Source organism: Bos indicus x Bos taurus, chromosome 29, assembly GCF_003369695.1.
Source record: "Bos indicus x Bos taurus breed Angus x Brahman F1 hybrid chromosome 29, Bos_hybrid_MaternalHap_v2.0, whole genome shotgun sequence".
NCBI classification, from domain to species: Eukaryota; Metazoa; Chordata; class Mammalia; order Artiodactyla; family Bovidae; genus Bos; species Bos indicus x Bos taurus.
Genome location: NC_040104.1, coordinates 1,424,043 through 1,435,996, shown reverse-complemented (window position 1 = coordinate 1,435,996; position 11,954 = coordinate 1,424,043). Strand labels below are relative to the sequence as shown.

The 11,954-nt window shown below is 59.1% G+C and overlaps 1 protein-coding gene across 1 annotated transcript; it reads left to right on the top strand.

The window, feature by feature from the left end:
* The first annotated feature begins 970 nt into the window (after window positions 1-970).
* On the top strand, window positions 971-11,649 carry IFITM10 (interferon induced transmembrane protein 10). The gene is made up of 3 exons (XM_027532519.1): window positions 971-1,074; window positions 1,912-2,364; window positions 11,035-11,649. Exons 2-3 carry the CDS (start codon window positions 2,122-2,124, stop codon window positions 11,182-11,184), a joined length of 393 nt encoding a protein of 130 aa, XP_027388320.1. The 5' UTR covers window positions 971-1,074; window positions 1,912-2,121; the 3' UTR covers window positions 11,185-11,649.
* The last annotated feature ends 305 nt before the right edge of the window (window positions 11,650-11,954 follow it).

Here is an 11,954-nt window from a genome sequence, read left to right as displayed (position 1 = left end):
AGAGGCCTGTCAGGTGAGGGGTCATGGTCTCCAAGACTAGACTTTGTGAGGGAGCGACATTACCTGGGCTCAAGCAGGGGCTCTGGGCTTGGGGAGCTTGAGTTCAGATCTGGGGGAAAGTGGGGGCGGGAACTCGGTGGGGTGGACTCAGGAAGGATGAAGTCCCGGCCAGGTCAGGGGCAAGACTGGGCAGAGTTGGGGCTCGGGTGGGGGCCTGGCGAGGGGCACCCTGCTTGGGGAAGGACTGCAGTTGGGGGCCCTGGGGCTGGGAGGGGCCTGAGACTCACGAGGAACTAGGGCCCTGGTGGGGGCTTGGATAGGAGCGGAGTCCTGTGGGGACAGGCGCGCAGACAGGAGCCTGGCTAGACGTGAGCACTGACTTCGTGAAGACAGACTGTGGGCAGAGGGCTCTGTGGGCAGAGGGCTTGGGGAGGCCCAGGCACCCACCTGGCCTGGGACTAGACGCAGAGAGAGCCCAGATGGAGCAGGAAACTCACCGGGCAGAGAAGGGGCAGCACAGAGGGGAAGGGTCCTGGGAACCGGGGCGGGGCGAGACAGGGGGAAGCACAGAAGGGGGAAGGGGCTCTCCCCGGAAAGACAGGTGGGACGGCTCAGCGAGGGGCCGGGGGCTCAGCCAGAGGGAGGACACAGGGAGCGGGTGGGATCCGGGAGACGCAGGCAGGTGGCGCGGGCGCCGGGGCTGGGCGCTGCGGGAGAGCCCATCCCTGCCCAGCTCTGCCCACCCGCAAGGGTCGCCACTTTCGGCCGGCGCCCGCAGCGCCCACCCCACCGGCGGGAGGAGGCGGGGAGGTGGCTGCGCCCGCCGCCGCCGCCGCCGTGAGTCAGGTTTGGGCTGCAGCCGGCGGCCGGCCCTGGCGCTGCGGAGGGCGCGCAGGCAGCGGAGGAGCGGCGCTGCCAGCCCGCGCCCCTCCCCGCGCCGCCCCGCGCGCTCCCCGCGCCGAGGTCGGGCCGCCGGGACGCGGAGCGGCGGGACAGCCAGCCACCGGCGGGACGGCGAAAGGACGCGCGCAGCGAGCGCAGGGTCGGGCCCGGCCGCCGAGGAGTCGCCAGTAGGTGAGCGCGCGTCTTCCCGCGGCTGCGGCAAACCTGGGCCGGGCTGGGGGCCAGGGGGCGGGCGCCGCGGGGCCCCGGCTGCCGGACCCCCGGGGCGGCGCGGGGCGAGGGCGCGTGGTCTGAGACGGCTCGTTTTGCAGAGTGTCGCTGTGCGTCTGCTCCTGGCGACCGGCGAGTGCGCGCGCTTGGGGTCCCAGAGCTGCTCCGGGCCGGGTCGGGGGGCAGGGGCGATGCGCGCGAGTTCGGAGCCCCCGCGGGAGGCGGGTTCATTCTTCCGCGACTGTGTCGGGGCCTGTGGCGCGGTGTGTGTGAGGGTCACAGTGCGGGCTTGTTTACCTGGAGGCCTCTCTGGGCGCACGGGGTGTGCTGGTGTCTGGAGAGCCGGGCGGTGATGCTGGCGTTTGTGTCCCAAGCGTCAGCTTGTGCCAGCGTGCAGGTGCCGGGCAGAGCTCCGCTCCGCCTGCCGAGCCTGGCAGAGGCCGTGTCATTGTGGGCGTGCGTGCCCTGTGTGGGCGCCGTGTCTGGGGTGCTGCTTGCGTTGTTTACTGAGAGAGCCTGTCGGTCGGGTGCTGGGGGAGTGTGGGAGTGTTGCTGTTGTGTGTCAGCGGGTGAAGTGTTGGGAAGCCCCTGCTGTCCCTGCCAAGGCTGCTCGGAGGGCTTTGGCATGGGGCGGGGGACGGTGGGGGAGGCAGGTGGTGGCCGGCAACTGGCTGCCCCTGCGGGATTTCCGTGTCCCTGGAGCTGTTTATGAGACTGCAAGGGGGAGGCTGTAGGGGCCAAGGTGGGCCCATAGGGTGATCAGGACCCGGCTTATTCTTCGTCTCCCCCTCCCTGCAGGCCCAGGGCCCCGCCCAGTGCCCAGCCCTGCTGGGAGCCCCGGCCAGCACCACGGACGGCACCCAGGAAGCCCGAGTCCCCCTGGACGGGGCCTTCTGGATCCCGAGGCCCCCGGCAGGTTCGCCCAAGGGCTGCTTCGCCTGCGTGTCCAAGCCCCCAGCTCTGCAGGCTCCGGCGGCCCCGGCCCCGGAGCCCTCGGCCTCACCCCCCATGGCGCCCACCCTGTTCCCCATGGAGTCCAAGAGCAGCAAGACAGACAGCGTGCGGGCTGCCGGTGCCCCCCCGGCCTGCAAGCACCTGGCGGAGAAGAAGACCATGACGAACCCCACGACCGTCATCGAGGTCTACCCAGACACCACGGAGGTGAATGACTACTACCTCTGGTCCATCTTCAACTTCGTCTACCTCAACTTCTGCTGCCTGGGCTTCATCGCCCTGGCCTACTCCCTCAAGGTGAGCCAGGAGGATGGAGGAGGGGCTGGGGGTCTGGAAAGCTGAGCAGTGGTGCTGGCCCCTCCTCCCTCACAAAGAAGCCCGTGGGTGCAGCAGGTATAGCGGAGAGGCTGGGGGACCTAGGGAGACGCAGAGGTCGGCCAGCTAGCTCAGGACAGCAGAAGGCCTGCCCATCGCATCCTGAGCTGGGGAACCTTCCAGGGCGTCCTGGCAGGCTCAGCGTCCTCGGGGCCAGGGTCTCTGCACGGCCAATTTGGCCTCTGGGGTTGGGACCTCAGTGTCCTGTCCCCTGTGTAGAGACCTGGGAATTAGGCCTGGGCGCAGCTGCCCCTGGGCATTAGGATGGAGCCAGCGTGGAGGTGAAGAGAGCTTGGAATCCTTCCCCTGTTGATAGGAGGAGGGCTGACGTCACTGCTGGAGACCTTGTCCCAGCCCCGCACAGGGAGCCTGACGCCAGGCAGGCACTCAGGGGGGCTGTGACAGACAGACGGGGCGCTGCCCCCACCACTGCTCTGCCCCTCTCACATGCTTTCCAGTGACCCATCCTGGGGGGATGGGGCGGGGAGGCCGGGGCAGGGAGGCCTGAGTGTGTCCCATGCAGCCTGACCCCGCACCCTGGGTGTGCACGGCTCTCAGAAGGCCTTCCCTCGCTGCTGTGATGGGAGCTGCCGGAGCGGAGCAGACAGGATACCCCCATCCCCTGCTCCCCACCCTCGAGGGCGCAGCGGAGAAAAATGGACCGAAATGGGGGAAGGGAGCTGTGGTTGACTCACACTTGGGGTCCGGAGATCCCTGCGGGTGCGTCAAGACCCAAGAGCCTGGGGCTGCTGGAGCCCAACCCGCGGAGGGGCAGAGGGAGACCCGGGCCTCCCTGTCTCCTCCCGCTTCCCCAAGGGCTGGGCTCTCATCTCGCCAGGTCATCCCTTTTCCTGGGCCCAGATTTGAGCGTCCGGGCGGGCGCATTTCACTGATTGCAGCTGCCCGAGGCAGGGGTGGGGAGCGGGAACACTGGGGAGGGCAGGCTAGAGGCAGAGGAGGGGCTGGCACCCGGGGGGACGGAGGCTGGGACAGCTCTGCTTGCTGCTCTGAGCATGGAGCACCCCCCACCCGTCCCTGTCCCAGCGTCACACGGCCTGGCCACCTGGCCTTCCCGCCTCCTGACTCATCCTCAGGGCCTCCATCCCCCCGCTGCTCACGCGTTCATCTCCAGGCTAGTGTACCCAGCCCTGGGCTCCATCGGACAGGAACTGTGTCCAGTGAGTGTGCATGCGTGTGGGCACGTGTGAGTGTGCACGAGGGCATGAGTGTGTGTGCAAGAGTGTGTGCGTGCATATAGGTGTGAGCATGTATGTGTGTGCTTGAGATGTGCAGGCGTGAGAATGCACGTGTATCTGTGTGAGGGTGTGAGTGTGCATGTGTGTGTAACTGTGTGTACTGTGTGTGTGTGTGCATATAGGTATCAGCGAGCATGTGCGAGTAATTGTATGTGTGGATGTGTGAGTGTATGAGTGTGTCTATGCGCGTGTGTACAACTGTGTGTGCATGAGTGTGCATGTGTGCTTTAGAGGCAGCAAAAGGAAGGGGGTCCCAGGGAGGCCGGGGGAAGCCCCCCAGCCTCAGCTCTGCCTCCGGGGCCCTCCTGCCAGTCCCGCCAGCAGCCCGTGGACCTGGGCGTGGCTGTGAGGCTCCTGTGGGTGCCGGCGGGCCCCGGGCAGGCCCATCTGCCGTGGGTTGTAGGTAGGTCACAGGTTTCTGAACTGAGTGCAAGGCTCTGCGCTGGGGTGGGGGGTGGGAGATGGTGCTTCTAAGAGGCAGAAGGAGCCCCACTGTGCCTCCAGCCGGGCGCTCCCCCACATCCTCCCTGTGGGCTCTCGGAGCAGAGAGGCGTGGGACTTACTGGGGAGCGGCATGGGCAGCCAGCAAGGCAAGCTGCCTCTGTCCCCGGCAGAGGGACAGGCGGGCCTGCTGGCCCGGGCTCCCGCACCCGGGAGTTCGGCCATCTGTCTGTCCGGCTGCACGTCTCCTGGCCTGCTGCTCCGGACATTGTTTGCAGCCAGTCGCGGGCACTTGCAAGGGCACCTCACAGCCTTGGGGTCAGGGGGCCTTGGCTGGACTCCTGGACTCCCTGGATCCCTCCGAGCGCTGACCTGCGTCACTGAACCCATCCCCTCCTCCACTCGCAGAGCACGGCCGAACAAAACGGCATTCCCGGGAGCGCCAGGGGCAGGATGGCCTGCCGTGTCCCCACAGCCCGCCTCGGGCGCAGCCAGGTCCGTCTGGGCAGGCGTGGCCACAGACGGGAGCCTGGGGCCGCGGCCTGTGCTGTGGGGGTGGGTGGCCCAGACAGGGCTCACGACGACCGCCAGCCCCCCTTCTCGGTTGGGAGGAGTCCAGCCCCTCCTGCTGGTGCTCCAGGCCCCGCACGGCCCGCTCTCACCTTCGCTTCCTCCTATTCTCTTTTCTCCCACCCATTTGCTCACCCCACGCCCTCCTCCAGCCTCCCATTCACTCCTCCGTCCACGCTGTGTAGCACTTTCTTCAGCCCCTCCCCCACCCGCCACCCACCTGGTGCGTCCATCAGGGCTCTGTCTGTGGCCCACACACCTTCATGGATGCGTGTCATCTCTTTCCTCCTGCCCCGTCTTTCCTCGACACCTTCATCTACCGGCTTCCCTGAATCTGTGTATTGATTCATCTGCCCGTGCTCCAAGTCTCGCGCCTGACGTCTTCTTCCACCCTGTCCCTCCCTGACTCTCGTGTAGCCGCCATAGCCATTCATTAACCTCTTCTAGTCAGTCACCCGGTCATCAGTTCATTCAGACACTTCAGCACCCTGTCACTCTCCACCCATTGATCCCACGAGTAATAAATAATTGTCTCGTTCCTAGTAAGTGACAAGCAACACGTGATCCCTGTCTAGAAGAGCTTACATCCTGGCCAGCAGTCAGACAATAATAAAACTTACACTTACGTGAGTCAGGTGGTAATGTCAGCTATGAACAATAAATGAAGCATCGTCAAGGATATACGAGGTGCTATTTTATATACAGTGGGCAAGGAAGGCCTCTTTGATGAGATTATATTTTAGTCTAAACCTGAATGAATTCATGCAGTAGCCATAAATGCATCTGGGAAAGCATATTCCAGGAAAATGGACTGGGTATTACAAAAGCCCCGAGGCAAAGCCAGGTTCAGGGACCAGCGTAGCTGGCGTGGGGGTGAGTCTTGGAGCTGGTCCAGAGATGGGGTGTACTGGGCCAGACCACGTGCATTGTGTCTGCCCCAGTAGGATTTTGTTTTGAGTGAAATCTTGGATGAATTTTAAACAAAGAGTCAATATTATGTGGCTTGTATTTTAAAAGATTGCCCTTGTTACTGGGGGAGATAGCCCATAAGGGCTTAAGGAGTTGCGGAGCTGGGGACCAGATCAAAGGCTATTGCCTCAGTCAAGTCTTGGTTCAGAAGGTGGGAGCAGAGAGTGGAAGCAGATCCCGTATTTTAAAGGAAAAGTCAGTAGACTATCCTGGTGGGTTGGGCATGAGGTGAGGGAAAAGAGAGAAGAGCCTAAGACTGCTGTTGTTGAGTTGCTCAGTCATGTCCAACTCTCTGCGACCCCACGGACTGTAGCCCACGAGGCTCCCCTGTCCATGGGGTTTCCCAGGCAAGAATACTGGAGTGGGGTGCCATTTCCTTCTCCAGGGGATCTTCCCCACCCAGGGATGGAACCTGCGTCTCCTGCATTGCAAGCAGATTCCTTACCTCTGAGCCGCCCAGGAGCTCAAAGGACATTCATCTGATCTGTTGAGAGAACGGAGGTGCCATTCGCACATGAGGAAGGAGGCCGTAGAAGGAACAGGTTTGCAAGGAAAAGACCCTTGCTCACCTTGTCCACCCACCAACGCATGCACTCATGTTTCCACCCTTTCAACTCTTTGCCCGTCCATTTTCTCTCTATAAATTCATATATTCATCTTCCTTCCTTCCAGAGTTTCTCTTCCACGCTGCCAACCATCCGTAGATTCACTCATTCACTTACTTACTAAATTCATGTTCCTTCTGTCTTTTCTTTCTTCCTTTCCTCCCGCTGTTTATCCACCAACCTCATCCATCAGTCTTACTCTTTCCATCCACCCAGCTCGCCATCTAATCTTTTTTCTTCCCTGGGTTCATCTGTTTCCCCCCCTTACTCATTAATAGCAATAATAGTAGTAACAAAAGCCAGCAAATACCAATAACCACCAAACAGCCCAGTTATTTATTGAACTTTTATATTCTAGGCACTGTTCTAAGCATGTCTCATTATTTAATTAAATGTAATATTTTATTTAAAGGTAGCAAAACCCTATTGGAGAAGGCAATGGCACCCCACTCCAGTACTCTTGCCTGGAAAATCCCATGGACGGAGGAGCCTGGTAGGCTGCAGTCCATGGGGTCACTAAGAGTCGGACACGACTAAGTGACTTCACTTTCACTTTTCACTTCCATGCCTTGGAGAAGGAAATGGCAACCCACTCCAGTGTTCTTGCTTGGAGAATCCCAGAGATGGGGGAACCTGGTGGGCTGCCGTCTCAGGGGTCGCACAGAGTTGGACACGACTGAAGCGACTTAGCAGCAGCAGCAAAACCCTATGAGACTGGTGCAGCTAACTGCAGATGAGGAAACAGGGGCAGAGGCACCAGGTAAATTCCTCGGGGTCGCCATCAGGTTCGTTTCCTGGACCTTTGACTCGTTACACTCTTCTTTCTATAGTCATCGCCATTTTTCTTTTTTTTTAATTAATTTATTTTTTATTGAAGGATAATTGATTTACAGACTTCTGTTGTTTTCTGTCAACCCTCACCATGAATCAGCCATAGGTACACATACATCCCCTCCCTCTTGAACCTCCCTCCCGTCTCCCTCCCATCGCATCCCTCTACCTAGAGGCCATCAGTACATTTCTGTCTCCTCCTTTCATTTATTCACGCTTCCTGTTCAATCACCTCTAAATTAAGTTGCTCATTCATCCGTTTGTGTATTCGCCTTCCCTGTCTTCCCTCTACTTCTTTCTCCCAATTGCTTACCATGTCCATCCAGGTAGTCCGCTCTGGAGCTGGCGTCAGCTCGTCTGTCCACCTGTCCACCCATCTTCCCTCCCTTCCCGTCACACACACTCTGTCACCCCAGTAACATACACGCTCATCAGAGAGCGTGTATATTACCATCCATTTATCCGCCTGCTCATGCTCCCATTTTTCTCATTTCCTTGCTTCAGTTGACTTACCCAGTTACCCATCCATCAGTCTGTTCACTCGCCAAAGGGCCTTCCTTCTCTTTCCCTTATCCAGCCACCATCGTCCAGCGACCTCTCTGCCCTCTGCTACGCATCCGTTTATCCACTCCGCTCCTCCATGTTTATTCCCCCTCCTTCAGCCCATTGCACCCACTTCCATCCTTCCTTCCTCTTTGCCTTTCTTCTGCTCTGTTTTTTTTTTTTTTTTTGAGGGGGCGGCTACTCTGGGTCTTCATTGCAGCACATGGGCTTCTCTAGTTGCAGCACAGGCTTAGCTGCCCCTCGGCACGTGGGATCTTAATTCCCCAACCAGGGATCGAACCCATGTTCCCTGCGTTGGAAGGCAGATTCTTAACCTCTGGACCACCAGGGAAGCCCTGTTTCTTCTGCTTTTCTCGCCCGCTCATCTCAGCCTCCCCTCCTCACTGCCTCTTGCTTCCTGATCTCCTAACGGGGTGCTCCCAGGCGTGGTCCTTGGTCCTCCTCTTCCCGTCGTCGGCGCTCAGTCCCTTGGTGCTCTCGTCCAGTCTCAGAGCTTTAAGTAGCATCTTCATGTTGATGCTCCTCCAATTTGTATGTCTGCCCTAGACCTTACCCCTAAACTAGGCTCTACAAAACCTACCTGCTCAAAATACCTAGCTGTATGTCTAGAAGACATTTCTAGCTTCACGTCAAAAGTCAAACTACTGAATCGCTCACAAGCGTCCTCCTCCTGGAGTGCCCTACAACCCCCTTATTTCAGTAGATCAAAAAGCCTTGCAATCATCTCAAATTCCTTTCTTTTTTTATCACACTGCACATCTGATCCCAGTAAATACTGTCAGCTGTGTCTTCAAAATAGACCCAGAAAACGGTCAGTTCTTACCACCTTCATGTCTACTGACCTGACACGACCCACCCTGCCCACTCACCTGGGCTGTTAAGGGAGCCTCTTTTCTGCTTTTCTCCAGCCTCTGCCCCTGCAGTATGTTCTACACACAGCATCCAGAATTATCAGAGTAAAAAACTCCAGAGCCTGCCTGTTTTCTGCTAAAAAGTGCCTATGAAGCCCCACACAAATTGCTCCTTGACAGTCTCCTCTCTGATTTTAAGCCCCCCTCCCCTCTCCTCTGGGTTCTGCCCTCCTCACACTGGCCTCTGGTTATTCCTCTGGTAGAACTCAGCACATCTACACCTGGGAGCTTTGTATTTAGACACCTGTTTTCCTGCAGGTGAGCGTATGACCATCTCTCCACGCTCTCCTGGGCTTTACCCAAACATCCCTGCTCCCTGGGTTCTTTCCTGAGTGTCCACAGGAAGTCCATCCACCCCTACACACTCCCACCCTCCTGCGCATCTATGTCTCCCTGTGTTAGCTTGCCATCCCTCCTCCACCCTCCAGGCAGCCAGACATCAGTGCCATCTATCTGCCTAACCCAGGCCCTGCCTTTTGTCCATATACCCACTCATCCATCTATCCACCCAACCATCCTTCCATCTATTCACCTATCTATCCACCCACCCACACATCCATCTATCCACCCATCTCCCCATCCACCCATCCCCCCACCCACCCACCCATCCATCCACCCATTCACCCATCCACCCATCCATCCATCCACCCATCCATTCACCCATCCATCCATGTATCCACCCATCCATCCATCCATCTATCCATCCGCCCACCCACCCACCCATCCATCTATCCATGCACCCACCCATCCATCCATCCATCCATCCACCCACGCATCCACCAATCTGCTGATGCAAAGACTTTCTCTTCCTGCCTCTCCTGTCTCTCTCCTTGCTCCCTTTCTTCCTCCTCCCAGGCTCTGCTTGCAGTATGCTCAGACCTGCACCTCTCTGGGCTCTGTGGAAGGAGAAGGTGGGAGGAAAGGGGACTCCTAAGACCTGGCCTGGATGAGGCCAGGGGCGCCTCCCCAGGGACACTCCTTCCCAGCCAGAGGATCTTGGGAGTAGTCCCACCGCTGTTTGTGGCTCCCTGGGACTTATTGGACTGCAGGCCGCTCCTCTCACTTGGGCGTGAGTGTGGCTGTGCTGGGTCTTCGCTGCATCAGGCGGGCTTTCTAGCTCCAGCGTGGGGGCTTCGCTTGCAGTGCATGGGCTGAGTTGCCCCATGGCAAGTGGTCTTAGTTTCATGACCGAGATCTAACCACGTCCCCTGCATTGGAAGGCAGCTTCTCAACCCCTGGCCCACCAGGGAGGCCCCCGTTCACTTTAATATCCCGTCTCGAGGCCCCGGGGGCTGCCCCTTGTCCACAGCGTGTGTCCTCAGGGAGCCCCAGTTAACTGTAAGTGAGGCGGAACCAGTCAAGTCAGCACACACTTGTGACGCCCCCTCACCCAGTCACAGACTCTCTGAGGCCAGCTTCCTCTTCCGTCTATTTTCCCAGAGCTGGTGGCGTAGAGTCGACCCGTGACACTGAACACGCTTAAGGTGTACGCGATGACCTGACACGTGTGCGTTGCGTGGAGTGGTTTCTACAGCAGGGTTAGTTAGCACTCCATCACTTCTCATAATTACCTGTTTTTAATTTTTTTGGTAGTAAGAACACTGAATTTTTACCCTCTTAGCAACTTTCAAGTACGTAAAACAGCATCAACAACCCGTGTTATTATAAATAGTTCTATGTCTTTAATATTTATTTTATTTATGTGTTTATTTGGCTGTGCTGGGTCTTCGTTGCAGCGTGTGAATGCAGCAGGATGTGGGATCTCGCTCCCTGACCAGGGATCCAGCCCGGGCCTCTGCATTGGGAGTGTAGAGTCCTAGCCGCTGGGCCACCAGGGAAGTCCCCTAAGTGTTTTAGATTTACCTAAAAGTTACCAGAAAGGAGATACAAGAACCCCTGCATGCCCTTCACCCAGACCCCCAGCAGTTAATAGTTCACCACATCCAGTGTCTCTTCTGCGTGTGTGCTCACTCACCCAGTCACGTCCGACTCCTTGTGACCCCAAGGACCGTAGCCCTCCAGGGGTTCAGCCCTCCTCTGTTCGTGGGGTTCTCCAGGCAAGGATACTAGAGCAGATGCCACACCTTCCTCCAGGGGGTCTTTCTGACCCAGGGATTAAGCCACGTCTCTTGATGTCTCCTGCATTGGCAGGCAGATTCTTTACCACTGATGCCACCTGTTAAATACAGGTTATTTGTCTCATAAACTGAGAGTAAGTTTCAGATCTGATGCCCCTAAGCCTCCCCCGCCCCGCCCCCAAAGTCCAGCGCACGTTTCCACCCAGAAAGGACATCCTTGGGCAGTAGCCCCGTGTGGTGGTCAGGAATCGGGAACTGACCCAGGCTCAGGGCTACCCTCTCCTGGGCCCTCTGCCTCAGGCCCTCCCGCCTGGCCCGTGTGTCCACTCTCAGCCCTGACTGCTGGTCTTACTGCTCCTGGCTTCAGGTCCGGGACAAGAAGCTCCTCAACGACCTGAATGGGGCGGTGGAGGACGCCAAGACGGCACGGCTGTTCAACATCACGAGCTCTGCGCTGGCCGCCTCCTGCATCATCCTGGTCTTCATCTTCCTGCGGTACCCGCTCACCGACTACTGAGGCCCCAGTGGGCACGCCGGCGGGACACGCGGCCCTGAGACATGGCCAGAGCAGAGCCGGGCGTCCGCCCTGGGCACCCCCTGACCCCAAAGCTGTGAGCCAGGCAGTGGGGCCATTGGAAGCTTCGTCTGTCAAAGGGGCAGCGAGCTTCGTGCTGCCCCGGCCTCTCTGCCTCTTGGCTCCCTGCCCGTTTCTGGGGGCCCCTGGGTTTCTGCCTGTGCTGCTGCACCCCGGCTTTGAGTGGCTGCCCCCTCTCCCTGCCTGTGCCCCCACCCGGGCTCCCAAGGCCCCTCAGACCTGACACCCTGCAAGAAGGGCCCGTATGGGGCCTCCCAGGGTGGGGCGGGGGCCTGCCAGCATCTGGGGGCTCACTCCCCCCACGACCCCACCTCCTCCAAGCTGTGACCCTGCTCGGAGCTCTTGCATCTGTGAACCTCCAATAAAATACTCGAAAATACTCGCCCAGCTATGGCCCCGTCTCCTAGCCACCCCCCACCCCCGCCCCCAGGCAGGTGGGATTCGGAGGCTTCGGGAACCCCATTCAGGCACTGCCTGGGGGTCCTGAGTGCCGCACCCAGCTGACTTTTCCAGGGATCGTCCACCCTGTAACCCTGGGGGTCTTCTGCCTGCTCTGCAGGATGGGACTGAGGGGGCTTTTGGTGGCTGCCTCCTTGGAGAGGAGGGAAAGGGGCAGGCACAGCTGCCCTCCTGGCAGAGAGTGAGAACTGGCAAAGCCCAACAGCAGGAGGGAGCACCGGGGCAGTGACTGC